The sequence below is a fragment of the Nyctereutes procyonoides genome, unplaced genomic scaffold (assembly GCF_905146905.1).
Source record: "Nyctereutes procyonoides isolate TBG_1078 unplaced genomic scaffold, NYPRO_anot_genome, whole genome shotgun sequence".
NCBI classification, from domain to species: domain Eukaryota; kingdom Metazoa; phylum Chordata; class Mammalia; order Carnivora; family Canidae; genus Nyctereutes; species Nyctereutes procyonoides.
The window spans coordinates 22,454,981-22,479,140 of NW_026575133.1; the positions used below are offsets into that span (position 1 = coordinate 22,454,981).

Below are 24,160 nucleotides of genomic sequence, written 5' to 3' on the forward strand. Positions count from 1 at the left end.
AGCACATATACAGAGACTGTATATCCAGAACCCAACCCTCCCACACACACACACCAAGACCCATTAGGAAGCCAGCAAACTCAAGAGTTAACATAAAAGTGCTAGACGCAAAAGTATTTTTTATGTCCTTCCAAGTTCGTATAGTGACATCTGATTCTAATGTAAAAGGATGCTTTTCCTTAAGAACACTTCTCAAGTAGCAGGCACTTGCTTTGTTGAGCTCTTAAGACTAGTACATACCAATTCTTTTTAAATGAAATAAAACAAAGATAATCGAGAATCTCACAATTACTGATTTGATTTGAAAGTAACACGGTCAATTACTGCCACCTAGAGGCACCAATACAGAAGCACTGAATTGCCTGAAATTAAAATTTCAGTTGGAAAAGGGCAAAATCTTTTAATTCATGTGCACATAAAGCAGAAGACAGTATACTTTAATGTATATAGTTTAAAATTTTAGTGCTTGTTTTGGCAGCACATATACTAAAATTTCAAGTGGATTACCACTCTACTGAGAAAAATTGGAAGTCAGCCCAAGGCTCTCCCCCAAGAAAAGCAACAAACTTACCCATTTAGGAGCGTTATTTTCCTTCAGCTTTTCCTTAAAATATTCAACTACTTTCTTCTCCCAGTCAGGATTAACTCCATTTTGGGCTGAAAGAAAAATAAACTTTTCAAAACTAAAGGTACAATACCTAACAACAGACTAGGGTCACAGGAGGCACTTCACAGTCGGGTGGAACGCCGCTGCGCTGGGCACTCAGGAAGCCGCCCTACCAAGGGGGTTGAGTATTACAACGCAGGGCAGTACCGACCTCATGCAGGCTCTCAGGAGTCAGCAACCTAGCTGAGAATACCCACAGGATGAGATATGAAATTACCTAAACAAAGCAGCATACGAACTATCATTTGTAAAGCACAATGCTTTTTGAAAACATTTTTAGACAGATATTTTCTTTACAACTACCCTAAAATGAAAAGGGAGTTCTTCTAAAACATTTTTTTCCTCATTTTGGGAATGATTTCAAACTTCAAAAAAAAAAAAAAATTCAAATGAATAGTACAAAGAATACCTGTATCTTTGTTCCATTTGCTTTATCTCATCTCTCATATATATTTTTCTGACTCACTTGAGATTAAGTTATACACATCATAAACCTTTGCCTTTTAAGTATTCCAATGTGCTTTTCCTAAGAACAAAGATTATCTTATGTAACGATACTGTTACCAACCTCAGGAAATTCCAAACTGATACCATACTTTTTATCTAACCTACCATCCATATTCCAATACTATCCTTGATTGCACTTTTTCCTCTTCAGTACAAGAGCCAGTCTAGGATCGCATATTGCTCTTAGCTATCATGTCTCTAATCTGGAACAGTCCTTCAACCTCTGTTTTTTTTTAAATTTTTATTTATTTATGATAGTCCCACAAAGAGAGAGAGAGAGGCAGAGACACAGGCAGAGGGAGAAGCAGGCTCCATGCACCGGGAGGCCGACGTGGGACTCGATCCCGGGTCTCCAGGATAGCGCCCTGGGCCAAAGGCAGGCGCCAAACCGCTGCGCCACCCAGGGATCCCCTAACCTCTGTATGTTTTATAACATTTTTATTTAAGAGGAATACAAACTGTGTAAAAATGTAGAATGCTCCTCACTTTGGGTCTGATGTTCCCATATGATTGGATTGCAGTTGTGCACTATCGGGCAGACTTTTCTATAAGTGATGCTGTGCCCTTGTAATGGGACCATCTAGAGACAAGATGTCCATCTTCCCCTCACAGTAAAATTTTTCCCCTTTGCAACTATTTAGTAATCTGGCAGGAGACACTTTAAGACCAGGCAAAAAAATTTATGAATCTTGCCACAACCCCCAGATTTAGCATCCACTGGTGCCTCTTACAATGATGACTGCAAAATGATGAGAGAACGGCTTTTAACGTCATGTTAAAGAAAACCGGAGCACCTAGCTGGCTCAGTTGGTAGAACATGTGACTCTTGATCTCAGGACTTTAAGTTCAAGCCCCATGTTGGGTGTGTACATTACTTAAAAATAATTTTTTTTTTTAAAAAAAAAGGTAAGAAAATCAAGGCTTTGGGAAAAAATTACAGGAATTGGCCAAGACCAAAATACATTACTGACAGAATTAGGAATACCTATTTGGGAGAACAAGCAAACCACGTAGCTAGCCAGTACTTCCACCATTTATACTCATCACCTAAGTGCTATGTAGTGAAATAAAGGAACTGCCTCTATTTGTTAGAGCTGAATTGTTAGAAATACTCATAGAATTCTACTAACACCCCTGCCCTGTGTCTGGACCCCTCCAGCCATAGTGAGGCACCCCAAAGGGTGCACTAGCAGGGGCTTCAGCTCAGAAGAGTTAGTTACAAGACGCTGGTGTCTGCAAGAAGGTAGCAGGGCCCACTGGGATCCCAGTGGATCCAAGAAGGCAAAACAAGTCCACAGAGTTCTTGCAGTGGCTACGAGATACTACTCTAAGCTTACCCTCTTCCCAGGAAGCCCCTGGCCCCCAAAAAGGGAGACAGCTCTGCTAAAGACCTCAAATTGGCTGCCCAGCTGACAGGACGAGTCATGCCCATATGGAAAGTTTACGAGGAGAAAGCTAGAGTCATGTGGAGGAGGAGGAGGGTTTCGGAAACTACAAGGTAATGGCCAGCGTTCACATGGCCCATGCCAATGCCTGACTCTTTGGCACTCAGGCAAAAAGGGCCAAGGACACTACAGAATAGGATTTTGAGAAGAAAAAATAAAGTGTCATTGGCAAACTGTGATAAAAATATAAATATGTAAACAAAATGCCCTTTAAGTGATTCTGACAAGTTTCAGAATCACTATTGTATTAGGTAAGTGTCAATAAATGATTACTAGTAGAATCAGACAAAAAGAATTAAAAAGAATGAGTGTTTTTGCTTCCACTGAAAACGGCTATTTAAAGAAAAGGTTGATACACAGTCATGACAGCATACCAACACTGCTTTTCTGACTGCATATGTATAAGAACCATGAACATGCTTGGGGCAGGGGTGGGTGGGTTGGCTAGCCAGCTCAGTTGGTGGAGTATGCGACTCTAGATCTCAGGGTGGTTAAGTTCAAACCACGTGTTGGATGCAGAGCTTACTTTAAAAAGAAAAGAGCAAAAACAAATGAACATGACCATGCCACATAACAGATGACAAGGCTCCATCAGACAGTGACTGGAAGGTGGTAAGGTATGGGTATACAGACAGGATCATCTAAGGCCACCTTACAAATTGTTGCTGCCCAACAATTAAGGGACTGCAACAGATAATTTAAAAAAATAAATAAATAAAGCATGCAATAACTGTCCATTATTTATTAAGCCTACAGTGTGTCCGGCACTCTATTAGGTTCAATAAGGATACTGATAGCTAAAGAACTTAAAGTAGCAGTAAATAATAACAGCCAAAAGCAAAGAGAAACTAACGCAGGTCAAATAATCTCAGAAGAGGGCTATTGATGGAGGTGGTACTTGAGCCAGGCCTTGAAAAAGGGGTAGAACTGAAACATGCTGAGGTATAAGAAATTCGTGTATTCCAGACAATTAAGCAAGAACAAGGACGGCACTACTATTCAAGTATGTAGAACACTCAGTGCCTAAGAGCTGCATGTGGCCCCTATGACTAAGTTTTCTCAAAATTAAGCCATTCCAGAGGAAAACAGAGAAGCAGATTCCTATACACACAGTGTAATTATTTGGCTGTAATTGAGCCTGGCACTAACCCACCCATGAACTGGATTACCTAAGATAACGTATTCATCATTTTGAGTTTAAGTAGGACCAAGTTGGGTCACTTGCAACCAAGAGTCATGCTTAGCACACACATATCACTTTATCATATTTCCTATGAATTCTTGGCCATCTGAATTTGAGCACCATTGCACTTGAGCTTGATCTAGTTTAAGAGCCAAGGGAACTGGGGATCCCTGGGTGGCGCAGCGGTTTGGCGCCTGCCTTTGGCCCAGGGCGCGATCCTGGAGACCCGGGATCGAATCCCACGTCGGGCTCCCGGTGCATGGAGCCTGCTTCTCCCTCTGCCTGTGTCTCTGCCTCTCTCTCTCTCTCTCTGTATGACTATCGTTAAAAAAAAAAAAAAAAAAAAAAGAGCCAAGGGAACTGAGTAAGAAAAAAATATATAGGTTCTCACCAACAGTGTATGTACGAGCTTCTAGCTGGTTCTACCTCACCAATACTTGATCTTGTCAATCTTTTCTTTTCTTTTTTGTCAATCTTTTCAATACCAGTCATTGTGCTGGATACATACTGGTCTGTTGTCACTGTGGTCTTAATATACATTTCCCTAATGATGTACACTTTTCATGTTTATTGACCATTTCAATAAATTCTTTCATGAAGTGCCTATTCACTATTTTGTCCATTTTTAAAAATGGGTCTGTTGTGGCAGCAATGATTGTACTAATTCTTTGGGTATTCTAGACATAAGTCTTAAGTCAGATATAAACGTAGGGCACATTATTTTCCCCTAAGCTGTACTTTCTCTTTGATATTCTTTTTGTATGTCTTTTGATGAGAAGTTTTTCATTTTGATTAAGCCAAATGTGCCAAGTTTTTCTTTCATATTTACAGACCCCAGGGTCATGAAGATATTCTCCTAGGTTTATTTTCCACAATTAGGTCTGCAGCCAACATCAAATGAATGTTTTTGTTTATATTGTAACATAGGACAAGGCTCACTTTTTCCCAAAAAGATATCCACTTGTTTCAGAATTAAAAGGTTTGCTTTCTAGCACTGATTTGCTTTGGCATTTGTGTCAAAAAATCAACTCACTGTACTTACTTTAGCCTATTTCTACATTCTCTATTGTATTACTCTGATCTATTTGTCTATCTTTTTGCTGTATTAATACACTCATACTGTCTTAACCTCTATGGCTTGATCTTAAGTCTTATAATTAAGTACTGAAGTTCTTCAAGTTTGTCTTGATTATTCTCATCCTCAACATGTCTATATAATTTTGAGGACCAGTTTATTGACTTCTGTGTAAAGTCTGCTGAAATTCTGACAAAAGTTGTATTGAATCTACAGATTAATTTGAGGAGAACTGACATCTTAACAAAATTGAGTCTTCCAACCTATGTATTCTCCCATGGGAAGAGAACAGAGGAGCCTACACACAGATTCCTCCAACTCCATCCAGGTCTTTTTCCCTTATGATTCACCATGGATCTTTACTGTGCTGCTATAATAAATCTTAGCCTTGAATACAACTATATACGGAGTCCCAGTAAGTCCTTCTAGTGAACCTCTAAAGATAGAAGTGGTCCTGGGAACCCCTTCACATGAGTATATTTAATAGTTTCTTTTAATCACTGAATAATATTCCACAGTATAGCTGAATGACAATTTGTTTCTCCATTTACTTGTTGAAGGACATTTAGATTGTCTCCAGGTTTAATACCTATAAACAAAACAACTATAAATGTTTGTGTACAGGTTGTGTGAACACGAACTTTTCTTTCTCTAGGTAAGAACCTAGGAATGGGACAGTTGGGGTATATGGTCAACGTACGATTGACTTGTAAGATTTTGCCTGTTTTTCAGAGTGGCTACACTAGTTTGCATTCTCACCAGCAACACGTAAGAGATCCAGTTGTTTGTATCCTTGACACAATTTGGTACTGTCACTATGTTTTCCAATTTTAGCTGTTCTAATAGGTATGTAATATCTCATCATGGTTCAAATTTGCATTTCCCTAGGAGCTATGATGCTGAATTAGTGAAGCATCTATTTAATGTTTGGCCTTTTTTACAATTGGGTTAATTCCCATTGTCCTTTCTTTATATTCTGGATACAAGTTTTCTCTAGGATTCTCGAATATATTCTTCTAGTTAATAGCTCATCTTTCTAGTCTAACAGTACTTTTTGCAGAACAGAATAAAAACTTCGTTCTGATAATTATCAAATTTTTGTTTTATGCATGTCTAAAAACTCACTGTCTGGCAGCCTGGGTGGCTCAGCGGTTTAGTGCAGCCTTCAGCCCAGGGCATGATCCTGGAGACCCGGGATCGAGTCCCACATCGGGCTCCCTGCATGGAGCCTGCTTCTCCCTCTGTCTGTGTCTCTGTCTCTCATGAATAAAGAAATAAAATCTTTAAATAAATAAATAAATACTCATTGTCAAGCCCTGGGTGACAAAGATCTTCTGTTTACTTCTAAAAGTTATATATATATATATATATATATATATATATATATGTTTTCATTTAATTTTTTAATTTAAATTCAATTAATTAACACATAATGTATTATTCGTTTCAGAGGTAGAGCTCACTGATTCCTTAGTCTTATATAATACCCAGTGCTCATTCCATCACATGCCCTCCTTAATGTCCATCACCCAGTTACCCTACCCCCCCGTCCCCCTTCTAGTGACCCCTCAGTTTGTTTACCATGATTAAGATCCTCTCATGGTTTGTCTCCCTCTCTGATTTCGTCTTGTTTTATTTTTTTCTCTATTCAGTATAATCCTGTTGTTTCTGAAATTCCACATTAAAAGTTTTGTATTTTTATAATCTTAGGTTTTATATTTAGATCTGTGACCCATGTTAAGTTAATTTATGCGTAAAGTATGAAATTCTTGGTTAAAATTCATATTCTTGCAAATAAATATCTAATTGTTACAACAACTTCATTGAAAAGATCCTTTTCTATTGGATTACCTTTGTCAGACAATGAGGGCAACAAGGATGACCCTTACAAGCGTTATGGTAAGTGAAATAATCTAGACACAAAAGGGCAAATATTATAGGATTCCACTTACATAAGGTACCAAATTTACAGAAATAAAAATTAGAACAGAAGCTCTTAGGGGGATACAGGAAGGAGGGGGGAATTAGTGGGGAGGGTTATCTATTTCATCTTGGGTGGGTGTGGATAACATGTGGTTGTAGTAGGCAGAATAATGGCCCCCCCAAAGATGGCCACATCCTAATCCCCAGAAACTGTGAATATGTTACACGACAAAGAGGGAATTTAGGTAGAAGATGGAATTAAAGTTGATAATCAACGGACCTTAAAACAAGGAGATTTTCTGGGTGGGTCCAATATAATCACAAGGGTACTTTAACGTGGAAAAGTGAGACAGAAGTAGTAATCAGTGATGAAAAAAGAACTCAAAGGGGACCATAAGCCAAGAAACATTGGCAGATTCTAGGATCTGGAAAACGACAAGGAAATAGATTCTCCTGTAGAGCCCCAAGAAAAGGAATGCAGTCTTGCTGACAACTTGATTTTACTCAGTAAGACCCACATCATTTTGGCCTCCAGAACTGTAAGATAGTAAGTTTATGTTGTTTTAAGCCACTAAGTTTGTGGAGATTTGTTACAGTAAAAACAAACAAACAAAAAAAAAACCAAAACCAAACAAATTGTGTTTTTTGAGGAACTGTTCCATTAACTTGTTGAATTTATGTCCACAGAGCTATCTTGTGTTATCCTTTCCATGATTGTCTATAGTGTCATCTCCTCTTTCATTCCCAGTATTAGTAATTTGTGTCTTCCTTTTTCTTTTTCCTTTGCTAGTCTGGTTATAAATTTATGAATTTCATTGATCCCTTTGTTAAAAAAAAACAAAAACCTTGGGTTTCATTGATTCTCTCTTCTGCTTTCAACTTCGTTCATTTCTGACCTATCTTTATTAGTTCCTTCTACTTGGATTTATTTTGCTCTTCATTTCTAGTTTTAAGGTAGAAGCTTAAATTATTGATTTAAGATCTTTTCTTCTAATAATACGTGTACTTAATGTCTCTTAGCACATCTTTAGCTGTATCCCACAAATTTTGACAGGCTAGGTTTTCTTTCATTTTGTTCAAAATATTTTAAAATTTCCTTTGAGACTTTTTGATCCATGGATTGTTTAGAAGTATTTCCACAAGGTTGAATTTTCTTGTCATCTGTTACTGATTTCTAATCTAACTTCATTATGGTCAGAGAACATACCTGATGATTTCAACTCCTTAAAATCTGTTAATATTGTTTTATGACCCAGGATGTGGTTTATCTTGGTGAATGTTCCATGTGCACTTGGGAAAAAAAATGTATATTCTACTAATGTTAGTGGAGTAGTCTACAAATATCAATTAGATATGCTTGGTTGACGATGTTTTTCTATGTCCCTTATTTTATTCACTAATTCCATAAAGTACTAAAAATAGTAAAATCACCAAACATAATTACAGATTTTTCTTTTTCTCTTTTCAGCTCTATGACTTTTTACTTCATGCATTCTAAAGTTTGGTGTTAGGCACATTTACATTTACATCTTCTTAGCGAAATGCTTAATCATTGTGTGACGTATCACTTGTTCTCTTCTCATACAATCCTTCCTAAAAAACTTTAAGATTGTTATTTATTTATTCATGACAGACACAGAGAGAGAGGCAAAGACATAGAGAGAGGGAGAAGCAGTCTCCCCACACAGAGCCCAATGTGGGACTCAATCCCAGCACTTCGGGATCATACCCTGAGCCAAAGGAAGATGCTCAACCACTGAGCCACCCAGGAGTCCCTCTTAAAAATATTTTTAAATTTAAGGGGTGCCCCAGTGACTCAGTCCATTAAGTATCTGACTCAATTTCTGCTCAGGTTGTGATCTCAGGGTTCTGGGATCCAGTTCTGTGTCAGGTTCTGTGCTCAGTGTGGCATCCACTTGAGATTCTCTCTCCCTTTGCTCTTCACGCTCGTATGCTACTCTCTAAGATAAATAAATCTTTTAAAAAATGTATTTTTAAATTTAAAATGAATCCACTAAAAAGGAAGACGTAAGGTCCAAGAAACAACAGAATTAATTCATGAATGCTATGGGAAAAAAAAATCCGAGCATAACAATTAAGCAACAAACCTGAAAAGCAACTGGCACAAATTAGAGGAATAATTCAGAAAGCAAGCTGAACATCCACAAAGACATCACAGTTCTCAGTAAATAAATAATATGAATGAAATGCTGGAAGAACTTGATGAAAATGATATCAAATTTCTGTTCAATAAGAAAAAGAAATGCAGCAATACAATATTAAGTAAATTAAGTTTTAACACAGTACTACTCAAGAAAATACATATGCACCTGACCGCATAGCCTCAAAATGCATAAAGCAACACCTTTCAGAATTAACAGGAAAAACTAAACAGAAATCTCAATTAGAGGCTTTTATTTAACATAGCCCTCTCAGAAACATAAATCAAGCATAAAACACAAAAGTATACAGCAGGTATGAAGACAATAATAAGCTCTCCAATAAATATAAATATCCAGAGTACAGCTTCAGTACATGTGACATTCACAAAAAGTTCTATGTACTAGTTACAGAGAAAACCGCAATAGATGCCAGGTGTATGTTCTCTGTCCAAAATGTGACAAGATAAGAACTCACCACAAAAGGAAAGCTTAACATATAACCATCCTTATGTCTATAATGATTTTTTAAAACAAAGAAGCCCACACTAATAAATAATCCTTAGCTTAAGAAGGATTGATAGGGGTAATTTTGGAATCCTCCCAGATAACAAAGAAAGGTACAAAGTTTAATGTGTATGGGTTGCTAACATGACATTCAGAGAAAAAGTTATATAGATTCAAATAAATTTATCAAGTACCAAGAAAGAATGGAAATGGATGAGCTTATTAGTATTCAACTTAAGAAGAAAAAGAGCATAGAGCAACTCCAAAGAGTAAAAAATAATAAAGGGCAAAAATCAATGAAATGGAGAATACAAATCATTAATATTAAGATGGACAAGTTTTCTGGCAAGCCTGTTCAGAAGAAAATCCAAAGAAAGAATAAAATCATACAAATAAAAACAAGATACAAACAGAGCACAAGGGGCACCTGGGTGGCTCAGGTCATGATCTCAGAGTCCAGGGATCAAGCCCCTGGCTGGCTCCTGTTGAGCAGAGTGTCTGTTTCTCCTCTGCCCCTCCTCCCAACTCATGCTCTAATAAATGAAATCATAAAAAAAAAAAAAAAGTTAAAAAAAAAAAGAACAAAATACTAAAAGGAACAAATATTTACAGGCATAGAAGAACAAAACGAAAAAAGAGAAATGTGATATAGATAACAGAAATATTAAAAATTGTGAAATATTATTATAAACATTAAAAACTCAAGTGAAATGAATAAATTTTGAAAGAAAATAAATTGCCAAAACTGCCACAAGACTGGCAGAGTTCTTATTGTTACCACAATTTGGTCAAGGAACACTGTACACCTAATATTGATAGGAGAGAAACTGCTGATCCTTCTTTCAATCTCATGAAGTCCCAAGTCCAGATAATTTCACACTTTGAAGCCAAGTTGACAAAAGATAAAGACACAAAGATCCTATATAAACTGTTAATACAGTGGAGTATTCGAAAGAAATCAGAATAAATTCCTTTTATCCCAATAAAACAAAAATAATTATCAGAAAATCTATGAGTGTGATCTAGGACATTGAAAGATTAAAGAAAAAACATAACCACATTGGGGGATAAAAATAAGGTATTTTGTAAAGTGTAAAACCTATTTTCTGATGAAAAGTTATAAATTATGGCTTGAGAGTAAACTTTGGAGTGTAAGAGAAACATTTGACCTTGCCTCTTGAAACACTGTCCTTAAAGCAAAATAAGTTAATGACATAATTATACTTCTTTCACTACTGGTCCAAACACACTAGCAGGTCCTACAGGGAAAGCAATTATATAATCATAATAATGTAAATGCTATTCACTGGTTTTTGACCTTATAATACAATCAGATAAAGCACTAAAGTAATTATAAACTTTGGTAATACACAGTGATGAATACAAATTGGACAGAAGCAGTAGAGGGCCGTACAGACACTAATTTCCTCATCTTATGAAATGGAAACCCTGAAATAGTATCTAAAGTTGCTGGAGGGAAGAAGTAATTTTTAGAATATGCCTTTATATTCAAAAGGAAAGCAATTGAAGAATTAAAAATAAGTGAAAAACCAGAAGCTTCCCACTGAGATAGGAACAAGGCAAGGATGTCCCTCTCATCACCCCTTTCCAACACCGTACTAGAAGTCATAACTAATGCAAGAAGACAAAAAAAGGGAAATAAAAGGTATACTGATAGAGAAGGAAAAAATAAAAGTGTCCATTCGCAGAGGACATGTTTCTACATAGAAATCCCAAAAGAATCGAATCCACAAAAAACCCTCTTGGAACTAATAAGGAATTATAGCAAGACTGCAAAATCCAAGGTTAATATACACAAGTCAATCATGTTCCTACACGCTATCATGAATAAGTGGAATTTGAAATTAAAAACACAATACCATTCACATTAGCATCCCTCCAAAAGAAATTCCTGCGTATAAGTCTCACAAAATATGTATAATATCTGTATGAGGAAAACTATAAAACTCTGATGAAAGAAATTAAAGAACCATATAAATGGAGAAATATTCCACATTCATGGATAGAAAGACTCAGTACTGTCAAGATGTCAGTTTTCCCCAACAAAATCTCAACTAAGTGCATCTGTTTGGACAGTGAATCTCTAAGTGGTCCAGAATAGTACAAACTTGCTTAGGGGCAGTTAGTGTCCACCAACCCTTGGGTAGCACTCTAGAGTCCCACATGCATACAACAGGTTTTAAATAAACAACACAGTGATTGAAAAGATGAAGGAACAAAACTTGTACTAAACTTCTATGAGATAACCTGGGAGTGTTTAGTTGTATTTAATATATAAAACAGTGTGAAATGAGAGGTATAAGTGCACATTTTTAGCTCATACATTAAATATTTCACTGAATTTAAACAGATTTAATACTGAAATGTATTCTTCTCAGTTATTTGCTTTATAACTAAAGAACGAGTCAAGAAAATAGATTCGTATCAGTGGCACAATTTGGTAAATACTTAACTTGTGTCTTTGCAGTTTGTTCTTTCTTTACTGAAAACACTTCCATAGTAAAAAGAAGGGAGGTATTTAAAAAAATGATCCAGGGAGCCAAATACCCAGGGTATGGTCCTGAAGTTAAACAGTCTGGCTCTAGAGTCTGTAATCTTAATTATACTCTATTACCAAAAAAACTACAGATTCAATGTAATCTCTACCAAAATGCTGTCTTTTTGCAGAAATGGGTGATCTGATTCTAAATTTCTATGAAAAATGCAAGGGACTCTAAAAAGGCAAAACTAAACCAAAAAGGAAGAAAGTTGAAGGCGCAAATTTCTTGACTTAAAAACTTACTGCAAAGCTATAGCAATCAAGCCAACATGGTAGTGATATAAGGAAAAACACACAGACCACAGAATGGAATTGAGAGTTCAGAAATAAAGTTACACACCTATGCTCCAGTGATTTTTTGACAAAAGTGCCAAAACCATTCAGCGGGGGAGAGAACAATCTTTTCAACAAATAGAGCAGGAACCCCCAGGTTGGTGAATGCAATCACTGTTGGGAGGTAGCTAACACACCCCAGTGCCCTGGAGACAGAAGTATGAGGTACCATTCCAGATCTCACCCTGTGTACCTCTTCATTTGGCTGTTCATCTGTACACTTTATATTATCCTTTATAATAAACTGGTAAAGATAAAAAATAAACCAAAACCAAATGGTACTTTTGGCCAGACAACTGGATATCCACATGCCAAAGAATGAATTTGGATCCCTACTAAATACTTTATACAAAAATTAATTCAAAATGAATCAAAGACCTAAATCTAAAGCTATAAAACTCGTAGAAAATAGGTATAAGTTTTTATGGCCTGGCATTACACAATGGGTTCTTAAATATAGTAACTGAAGGGAAAAGAGATAAATTGGACTTTATGAAAATTGACAACTTATACAAGTGCTATGAAAGTTTTTGCTTTCTTTTCATTTACACAAATTAGTGAATTATGCACAAAAAATGAAAAACTTACATCCAAAGACACTATCAAGAAAGTGAAGACAATCCACAAAATGGTAAAAAATATTTGCAAATCATATATATCTGATAAGTCTAGTATGCAGAATATACAAAGAACTCCTATCTCAATGACAAAAATACAATTAAAAAAATCTGCAAAGGAAAAAAAAATCTGCAAAGGATTTCAATAACATTTCCCCAGAGAAGATATACAAACGGCCAAGATCCATATTAAAAGATGCTATTATCATTAATTAGGAAATGCAAATTAAAATCACAAGGAGTTACCACTTCACACCCACTAGGATGGTTATAACTAATAAAACAACAGAAAATAACAAGTGTTAGATGTAAAAACTGGAAGCCTCACACATTGCTGGTGAAAATTTAAAATGGTGCAGCCACTTTGGACAAGTTTGGCAGTTCCTCAAAAAATTAAATATAAAATGATCATATGACCCAGCAAACCTATTCCTAGGTATTACCAAGAGACCTGAAAACATACATTTACACAAAAATTTCCACATGGATGTTTACCGCAGCAACATTCACAATAACCAAAAAGTGGAAACCCAAGGGTCAATCCATGAATGAACAGATAAACAAAATAGGATATATCCATGCAATGGAATATTATTTTCAATCATAAAAAGGAATACAGTGCTGATATAAACTACATGGTCGAATCTTGAAAATATTATGCTAAGTGAAAAGCCAGACATAGAAGTCCACATTTTTATTCCATTTACATGAATGTTCAGAAGAGGTAAATCAAAAACAGAAGTAGACTGATTGCCAGGGAATGGAGGAGGGGGCAATTGGAGGGATTGCTAAAAGGTACAGAATTTCTTTTTGGGTGATGCAAATGATAGTGAACTATACATTTCTAAATGGTTAATTTCATGTTATGTGAGGTATATCTCAAAAAAAAAAAAAAAAGAAAGAAAGAAACTTGTAAAAATAAAGGCACTCAAGGACACCTGGGTAAACCAGTCAGTTAAATGGTCCGACTCTTGATTTTGGCTCGACTTGTGATCTCAGGGTCCTGAGACTGAACTTATAACAAATACTTTTTCTCAGTGACCTACCAAGATCAGGCTGGTAGGAAAGATCTAAGGTGGGATGGATTATTTGCCTAGAATCATGGTGACAGGGGCACTTGGGTGGCTCGATTGGTTAAGCTTCTGTCTTCAGCTCAGGTCATGATCCTGGAGTCCCAGAATCGAGTCCCACATCCAGTTCCCTGTTCAGTGGGGAGTCTACTACTCCCTCACCTCTTCCCCTCACCCTGCTCATGCTCGCTCTCTCCTGCACGCTCTAATACTTAAAAAAAAAAAAAAAAAAAAAAAATCATGGGGCAGGGTGCATGGCTCAGCAGTTTAGCACCGCCTTTAGCCCAGGGCGTGATCCTGGAGACCTGGGATCGAGTCCCACGTCAGGCTACCAGCATGGAGCCTGCTTCTCCCTCTTCCTGTCTCTCATGAATAAATAAATAAAATCTTTAAGGAAAAAAAAAATCATGGGGACAATAAAAAAGCAGACTTTTAGTCAACTTTATTGCTTTGAATTCTCTAAAATGCTAGTGATCAAATACTTCTCTCTGCCCTCCTCCACATACCACTGCTTTTTTTTGTGAGCTAGTCTAGTTCTAGTTGTTAGATACAACCAAAGTGCCTTGAATATAACTAATAATGATCTTGACCTAACCAACAAGCTAAAGAGCAAACAGTGAAAGAAATCAAAGTCGATATACATTCCTACCTTTTCACTATGCCATCACAGAGCCCAACAGAGATATGCTGAACTGAAGTATTTCTAAATCATAATTTAAGCCTTTGGATCTCAATGTCCTGTACATAAGATCTTTTAGAAACTCCAAGTGAAGCATTAAAGAGATTTTCTGAAGGCTTACAGGAAAAAATTTACATATGAACCACTGTAATATGGCAGATACAAAATCAAAATACGGAATGATTCACAAAGATGAATTATCACCCTGCAGTAATTATTGGCCACTCGCAGAATTTCAAAGTTTCTTATCTGAATGAAGAAGAATTAGGACTTGCATGTGAAAGTAACTCCTACCTGGCAGGATCATGAATTCTCTGAATTATTAATAGGAGGTCCACCAGAACTGTCCTAAGTCTAAGACTTGTGATCACAGTAACCATCCCAATTCACACTGTTTTTAACTGATTAGTCTTCCCACTGCCTCTTTCAGCACACGTTCCCTGAACATTTTCAATGTACAATGTATATTCCAGGCGATGAGGATATACTGGTGAGTCAGAAAGGGCCCTGAATTCCCTGAGTAAAAATGTAGCAAAGGACCTCAAGAATCAAGTTCAACAACTTGCCTTTCATATGTGAAAATTAATAAAGGGAAATCTCAGCTAAAGTTTACCTGGTATGCTAGAAGGGGAGGCTGGAACCCTGAGCTGCACAACCCTATGTCAATTACAAGAAGAAATGTCAATTACAGACCCCCTAACAGAAGTACCTTCAAAAGGAAACCATCAATTACAGGCCACTACAGGGAGAAGTGTATACTGCATCTCTGACAAGGGTCTACAATCTCTGCAACTAAGCTACTGAGAAACAGCATCACCCTCAACTCCTACTTCCCTCCAATGGGCTGGCTGTCCTTCAAAATAATCCATCCTAACTTCCTCCTTCTCTTAAAACAAAGTTCCTCTCTTTTGTTTATGGGACTTGTCTGTGGTTTGCCATAGCTTGCTTGTCCCGAATTGCAATTCTCTATTATTTCCCAATAAACCCACTTTCACTGGTAAAGTAACCTGCAGTTTTAGTTTTAAGTTTAACACGTTAAGTTTCAGGACATATAAAATCCTGTAGTAATCAAAGCAGGTACCTAACTTACATTCTCAAAATAAGAGTTAGCCAGGAAAGTGCAAGTAGAATGAGGAGGAGGAAACCAGGCAAAGGAAACAGCTGCTGCAAAAGGCCTAGAGGCAAGGTTCAAAATCAAAGAACTGAAAGAGGGTTCAGTTGGAGGGGGAATGTGGTGATGAGGTTGGAGAGCTAGGTATGGTGGAGCCAAAGCCTCATAAACCACAACAGACATCTCTCTATCTGGGTGAAAAATCAATTTAAAACAATTTACTACAAGACCAAAAAGAGTCTACAAGTTTAACACCTAAATTACTTCTCACAGAAACTTATCTGTAATGCTATTATAAAGATTTCCAGCATGTTCACAATGATAAAAATATACAATAAAAACATTTAGGGCAGCCCGGGTGGCTCAGCGGTTTAGCGCTGCCTTCAGCCCAGGACGTGATCCTGGAGTCCCGGGTTCGAGTCCCACATCGGGCTCCCTGCATGGAGCCTGCTTCTCCCTCTGCCTGTGTCTCTGCCTCTCTCTGTGTTTCTCATGAATAAATAAATTAAAATCTTTTAAAAAAATAAAAATATTTAGAACAGCTTCTATAAAAAAAAAAAAAAAGACCATAGAGCAGTGTTAATTTTCTTCCCTTTCAAAAGACACAACCAATATGGGAAATTAAGACATTCTGTGGGGAAACCCATCAACAAGGTCCAGGTGCCCGCAACAATTTACAAAATTTATACAAAATACTATAAAGCCAGTATTTTATATCTAAGTGTGTCCTTTCTGCCCTATAACAAGATGTGCCCCCCAGGATCATACACTTGAGACACAAAAGTCTAACAAATACTTTCAAAACTACATCAAATATGAAATCATCTCATTCACTCATCCAGACTACAGTAGGTGCTATTTGCGCTATTATTATTTGTGCTATATAAATTTTTAAATAGCCATAACTGGAACCTCACCCTTAAGCGCAAAAACTTTTTACTTTTGATGGGCTTTCCCTAAAAAGTACCTATGCATCTACACCCACCAACCGTGCAGTTTAATCTTCACATTTCAAGGGACCTTATTTGGGACATCGATTATGGGTTTCAGTATTCACTGGGAACATCAGTTTAGTAGAAAGTATATATGTGGGGATCCCTGGGTGGCTCAGCGGTTTAACGCCTGCCTTTGGCCCAGGGCGCCATCCTGGAGTCCCGGGATTGAGTCCCGCGTGGAACCTGCTTCTCCCTCCTCCTATGTCTCTGCCTCTCTCTCTCTCTCCTGTGTATGCTCATGAATAAATAAATAAAATCTTAAAAAAAAAAAAAAAGTATACATGCCCCTTCCTGAAAACACCCAATGGATATAGTGATTTGGGGGGGGGGGGAGGGGGCCTTTTAAAAAACATGCATACACACACACACACACACAGTTCTAGACTTCTTCTTTAGCAGGTCATTCCATGTTCACCGACTACCATCCGGATGCCTCCCCAGGCCTTCTAATTTGCTGCTTCTAGTTTCGGCTTGGGAAACCAGAAAACTAAACCAGTTCAAATTATAGGGAAAACGAACAAAGAACTGCTGAGTCCGTCCTGCAAGAAATACTCCTGTTTAACGCCACCGGTTTTTAGCTGCTGGACTATCTGGCTTCCCCTGAAGCGTTCTCGCCAAAGCCCCGCGGTGCTCCAGCTGAGCTAGGGCCACTCCTACCAGGAGCTAAGTTCGCTCCAGGTGCTGCAACCTAAGCGATCTCGGCTTTGCCTCGCACCGCTCGCTCCTGAGTGCGAGAGAGGAGGAGGGCGAGGGCCAAAATGACCAGCTGCCCCGCACACAAAGCCTAAATAATAAATAAATCTTTCCCTCAAGGACGCCCAGCAGCAAAGTACCACTTGCAACATCAACGGCAACTAAAATGTACTAATAAGCTTGTCTGCAGCGTCTTCTGCTCTTTCTACGTAGGGACCTCCTTTTGGGGCAGCTGCAACATTTCTTGCCGTAGCTCCGGCCCGGGAGCAGACAGACGGGATACCACCGGGCAGGTTCTGAAGTCATCGTAAGAGGAAAACGAAAAATTGAGCCCCGACGCGCGATCTTGCCTCGCAGAGAGGATGCGTGTAATAAAGAGTAGTTAGAGCCAACTTCGGGCGGCGAGCGAGCACTCCCCCGACACACCGGAAGTTTTGAAATATCCTGCAGGCTCCCCGCAGGCAGAGCGCTTCTCCCCGCGCGGTGCCGGCGGGTCCCCGAGGGGGTCAGGAGCCGCCCCCTGCGCGAGCTGCTGCACGCGGGGCACTGGGCGCGGGGCGCGGAGCACGCCCCCCCCCCCGCCCCGGGGCGCCGCCGACGGGAGCCAGGCCGGCGGTCACCGCCACCGCCGGCTCCTCGCCGCGTCACCTTGGCCGCTCGCGAGCCGCGAATCGGGCAGGTGGGAGCCTCGGCGCCGCCCGCGCAGGCCCGCCGGCCGCGAGAGCCTTCGGGGAGCCCCGCGTGCGGCCGGGCCCCGGGCTCGGCAAACTCGGCGGCCCGCCCGGCCCGCCCCCCCCCCCCCGGCGCCGCCACTCACCGAAGAAGCCTTGCACGATCCCGAGCGGGTGGCTGAGCCAATCCTCCCCACAGGGCATCTCGCCGACGGCGGCCGGGGCGGCGCGGCCCGGCGTCCCGCGCCGCGGCGGCTCCTCCTCGGGGGCTCGGCCGCCCGCCGCCCTCCCACGCACCGCGAGCCTCGGGGCGCGCGCCGCCCGGCCTGCCCGCGCCTCGGGGAACCACGGCCGCGGCGGCGCCTGCCGAGGAGCCGCGGGCCGCGGGCGGGAGGCGCGTGCGGGCCCCCAGCCTCCACTTCGCACAATGGCGGGAAATAGGCGCCGCCGACCGCGCTGCCTGCGACCTGGGTGGAGCTCGAGCGGGGAGGGGCGGCGGGAGCGCGCGGCGCGGCCCCGCGGGCGGGAGGAGGGGCGGGCCGGCTCGCGCGGGGGCGGGGCCGGCCGGGGCGTGGCCGCGACGCGGCGGCGACGCCCCGGACGCCATCTTGGAGACGGGCAAAAGGAAGGGCACCCGGGGCGTCGGGGAGGGAGCCCGGCGTCGGGGCCCGAGGGAGGCGCGTTGCCTCCGGTCACGCTGTGCAGGTGGGAAGGGACGGGGGTGGGGGGACTGCCTGTGTCTGATTTATTAATTCCTGATAAGCGCCTTGCCCAGGTCGGAGGCCGCAGCAACCTGAAAAAGCACAAGCCCAAGGAGACCTCGAGGTCCTCTCTGGGCGAAATGAATGGGTGAAACAGCCCTGGGGGCCCACCCACCTCGTCTTGGTGCTGCTTTTGCTTTTTGTTTTTGTGTTACTCCTTTCTCTGGAGCCCTGCCTGAAACCCATGCAGGGGCTTTCCTTCAGTTGCATGAAGTCTTACCCCACTGGGGGAGATAGACATTCACAGGAGGGGCACTCTGAAAAATCCCAAGCGACCTTTGCTGTCAACTCCAGCAGGAGGGTAGAGGGACCAGTTCCTAATTAGGAGGCAAGCTCATGACTGGAAACGTACCTGGTCGGCCTCTGCCTGGAGGCTGGCAGGTTCCTGCAGAAGGTGTGTACAGGCAGGCATACCTTAGAGATGCTGCTCCTTAACTACACCACCGCAATAAAGTGAAAATCAGAGTAAAATGAATCAAATGAATTTTTGGGGTTCCCAGTACAGATAAGGATTATGTGTGGGCGGTACTGTAGCCCATTAAGTGTGCCATAGCATTATGTCTTTTTTAAAAAGTACATTAATTTTAAAATAGTTTATTGCTTAAAAGATGCTATCATCTGGGGGCACCTGGGTGACTCAGTCCTCAGTCTTTTAAGCATCATCTTTTACAAAAAAAAAAAAGGATTTTATTTATTTATTCATAAGAGACAGAACGAGAGGGGGAGGGACAGGCTCCCCACAAGGAGCCTGATGCAGGACTTGATCCTGGACCTCGGGATCAGGTCCTGATTGAAAGCAGACGCTCAACCACTGAGCCACCCAGGCGTCCCCTTTTGAGCATCATCTTGATTTCAGCTCAGCTCATGATCTCAGGGTCATTAGATGGAGCCCCATATCCAGCTCAGGGCTGAGCAGGGAGTCGGCTTGAATATTCTCCCTCTCCCTCTGCTCCTCTCCCCCACATAAATAAAAATTTTTTTTTAAAGATGCTGTCATCTGAACTTTCAGCAAATCATAATCACCCATCATGGATCTTCATCACAAATACAGGACTAATGAAAATGTTTGAAAAACCACGAGAATTATAAAATCTGTCACGGAGATACCCAGTGAGCAAATGCTTTTGGAAGAATACTATCAATAGACTTGCTTCGAATGGTATGCCTACAAACTTTCAATCTGTAAAAACAAACAGACAAAAATGCAACATCTGTGAAGTGCAATAAAGCATAGTAGAACAAGGTGCCTGTATTGAGATACCCTCAGAATGAAGTGGCATCAGCACACACAAAAGATCAAATCTAGGAGTAACCTTTTAGTATGGATATTTGGAAAATATCCAAGTTCAGCCATGAACTAGCATGTTTCTCCGAGGCCTGGAATGTACCTGGGAAAACTGCGGTATCAGCAGCCGAATATAGAGCTTGTTAACAGAAGGATGGTCTGAATGGAATCTGGAAAGTGGGGAGCCCAAGAACAAAAACTGAATGTAAGTTTCAAGCCCGAATTTGGGCAAAGTGCAGGGGGGTATAATTTGTACTTCTCATTGTGAACTAATTAATTAACATACTGGATTATACATCTGGCTCCTGTGAGTTTGTGTGAGTTGAGAAAATTTAGTTTCAAATCCAGGGCACTACTACCACTTCATTCATTCATTTATTTTTTTTAGCAGAGAGGGTTGCCAAATCCCTGGTATTAAATGGAGAAATCCCATATTTTAGCTTCAGGACCTGTCACATACAAATTAAATGTATGCAGACATGAAAATGTCTGCTTTTAAGTCATAATAATCTAAGATTTGCTTTATATGAATTGCAATTGGATACCAAGTCAGCAGTGACTAGGGACACTTCAGTTTTAGATGGTTACTCAGATATACTTAACGAGACACTGTGATGCTCTAAAAATGTCATTATTTTATAATATGAATGACTGTAACATTTAATTTTTCTGTAGGAACGCATTTGATACTACTAATAAGTAGTTATGAAAATGTAAGAGGCCACAGCAGGGTCCAAAGAGTACATCGCTATGGCATGATTTTCTTCCCCCACCACCAGGAACAGCACTTCTGCCCCCACTCCAAGCTTGAATTGTTAAGGAGGGCATTAAGTAATCCCATTTACCTTTGTAGGGTAAAGGAAAAGGATCCTTGAGGGCTTCCCTAAAATATGACATTTAATTAGGACTCGAAAAGATACCTAAGAGTTAACTAGGCAGAAAGTATGTGAGAAGAGTGTTCCAAGCCTAGGAAAACAAAGCTTATAAAGAAAAATTAAAATAATGATAATTTATTATATGACTTGGCTACTAATAGTGTTCATATAATCATAATAATGTTAAAATGTGAATGTTGATCTAACCAACATTATAATTTAACTTTAGTGAGAGGTTGGGGTAAAGGCTTCATATATATGATGAAGACAAAGATCAAAAGGGGCAAAATCCTCATTGTTCATCTAGGAAGTCAACACATAATGCAAACAGGGAAAACTTCAGAAGTGGGAATGTAATCATGTTAATTTAGAAACAAATACTGAAAGAATCAACTGAAAGAGTTGAATGTAATTGACTTCAGAGTGGGGTAATTTTTTTTTAAACATTCGCTAGTTTTCTACATACTTGTTATTAATTAGACCCCAGCTGCACAAGAATTTCCACTACATTGTAAGATCCTTGAAGCAATGATTTTGGGTATCTATACAGTTTTATTTTCTAGCACCTAGAACAGTGCCTAGCACAACATAGGCGCACAATAAATGGTTGCCGAATGGATAATGCACGTTTTCCATCAGTTGCCTAAATTTCCTCTCTAGGTGTTTAGACATATTTTCTTGGATATATTTTTTTATATAAATTTATTTTTATTGGTGTTTGGATATCTTTTCCTGAGCTTTTAGGACCTGTTCCAGTCTGGACTTCTAGTCTGCCCTCGACCTCTGGTATTAAACTGTCTTCCTAGGGTCTCCTACCACATTATCCTAAAGGATTCTCTTTCCTTTCATGTTTTCATTGAGTCTTTGAAAAAAATCTGTTCCCTCCTTCTTCCATACCTATAGATAGATTGCCTACGGAAGAACTGCATTTCCTACTTCCAGAGGTATTGCCGAGGCTGGTTGCCCAACTAGGGACTACATTTCCCAGCTGTCTTTACAGTTAGTTGAGGCTGTGTGATTAGGTTCTTAACAAAGTACTGAGAGCAAATAAGATGTCTGGAACTTCCACTTAAATTTCTTTCTTATGAGAAAATTTTTGGTCCAGATATGTTTTTTCCTTCTTTATTATGGATGGAATGGTGATGACTAGAATGACTCTTAAACACAGCCTGGATTTTCATTTGAGCATTGCATTCTCTCTCTCCCTCTCCCTCTGCTCCTCTCCCCACCACATGGTCTAAATAGGTAAATGTAAAAAAAAAAAAAAGAAAAGAAAAAGAGGGGCATCTAGGTGGTACAGTCAGTTAAGTGTCCAAATCTTGGTCTCAGCTTAGGTCATGATCTCAGGGTCATGGGATCAAGCCCTGTGTGGGGTCTGTACTCAGTGCAGAGCCTGCTTGAGATTCTCTCCCTCTCCTTCCCCTTCCCGCTCATTCTCTTTCTCTAAAATAAATAAAATAAATCTGGAAAAAAAGAAAAGAAAGTGGCAATTTCTTACAAAGTTAAAAATACTTGACTATAAGATCCAGCAATTCTTTTTTTTTTTAAGATTTATTTATTTATTTATTTATTTATTTATTTATTTATTTATTTATGATAGACATAGAGAGAGAGAGAGAGAGGCAGAGACACAGGCAGAGGGAGAAGCAGGTTCCATGCTGGGAGCCTGACATGGGACTCAATCCCGGGACTCCAGGATCGCACCCTGGGCCAAAGGCAGGCTCTAAACCGCTGAGCCACCCAGGGATCCCCAGATCCAGCAATTCTACTCCTAAGTGAAGTGAAAACAATGTCTACATGAAGATTTTTACACAGATGTTCATTGCACCTTTAATAATGATAGCCCCAAATGTGAAACAACCCAAATGTCCACCAACAAATGAATGAATAAATAAATTGCAGTATAGCCATACAATAAAACATTACTTAAAAAGGAAAAAATAATAAACTATGATTCACATAACATGGATGAAACCTCAAAAACATTATATTGATCAAAAGAAGGCAGGCACAAATGTGTCCATACTATATGATTACATTTATATTAAACTTACTAAAGTTGAATATGGGGAGGTGGGGGGCTGGGGTAATTGGATGATGGACATTGAGGAGGGCATGTGATGTAATGAGCTCTGGGTATTATGTAAGACTGATAAATCACTGGCCTCTACCTTTCTGAAACTAGTAATACATTATAAATTAATTGAACTTAAATAAAAAATAGTACCACCAAAAAACAAAAACAAAAAAAAAACAAAAAAGACGAATGCAAAATGTAAAAATAGAAAGTACATCAGTGGTTGAATAGGGCTGGGAGTAGAACTTATGAAGTTATAAATTGGCTGGAAAGAGGAACACAAGGGAATATTCTAGGGTGATGGAATTATTCTACACTGATATATATTTTTGTCAAAACTCATAGAATTATACATTTACAGTTCATACAATTTATCATGTAAATTGTACCTCAATAAAAATGATTTAAAAAGTCAAAAAGAAACAAGTAACATTAATTTTCAAAAAGATTTTATTTATTTAATTGAAAGAGAGAAGGTGGTGGGACTGAGAGGGAGAAAGAGAGAGAGAAACTCAAGCAGATTCCACACTGAGCATGGACCCTGATGTGGTGCTCAATTTCATGACCCTGAGATCATGACCTGAGCCGAAACCAAGAGTCAGATGCTTAACCAACTGAGCCACCCAGGAGCTCCCAAATGACATTAATTTTAATAGTATGTTTAATACAACATATCCAAAATATTATAATTTGAATAATCAATATGAAGATCTTTAATGGATATTTTACATTATTTTTTTTAAAACTAATTCTTTGAGGGATCCCTGGGTGGCGCAGCGGTTTGGCGCCTGCCTTTGGCCCAGGGCACGATCCTGGAGACCCGGGATCGAATCCCACGTCGGGCTCCCGGTGCATGGAGCCTGCTTCTGCCTATGTCTCTGCCTCTCTCTCTCTCTCTCTCTGTGTGACTATCATAAATAAATAAAAATTAAAAAAAAAAACTAATTCTTTGAAGTCTGGTGTGTAT

The 24,160-nt window shown here is 39.7% G+C and overlaps 1 protein-coding gene across 2 annotated transcripts in view; it reads right to left on the bottom strand.

Moving 5' to 3' along the window:
* Positions 1 to 18,656, bottom strand: part of MCMBP (minichromosome maintenance complex binding protein) — a 49,009-nt gene extending 30,353 nt beyond the window's left edge. The window contains exons 1-2 of one of the 2 annotated variants that reach the window (XM_055300419.1): positions 18,342 to 18,656; positions 572 to 657 (exon numbers count right to left, since the gene is read on the bottom strand). In XM_055300419.1, the coding sequence (XP_055156394.1) occupies positions 572 to 657; positions 18,342 to 18,399 (144 nt within the window). In that variant the 5' untranslated portion in view covers positions 18,400 to 18,656. The remainder of the gene's footprint in view (positions 1 to 571; positions 658 to 18,341) is intronic. The other variant, XM_055300420.1, reaches the window with a different exon arrangement.
* Positions 18,657 to 24,160: the final 5,504 nt, after the last annotated feature.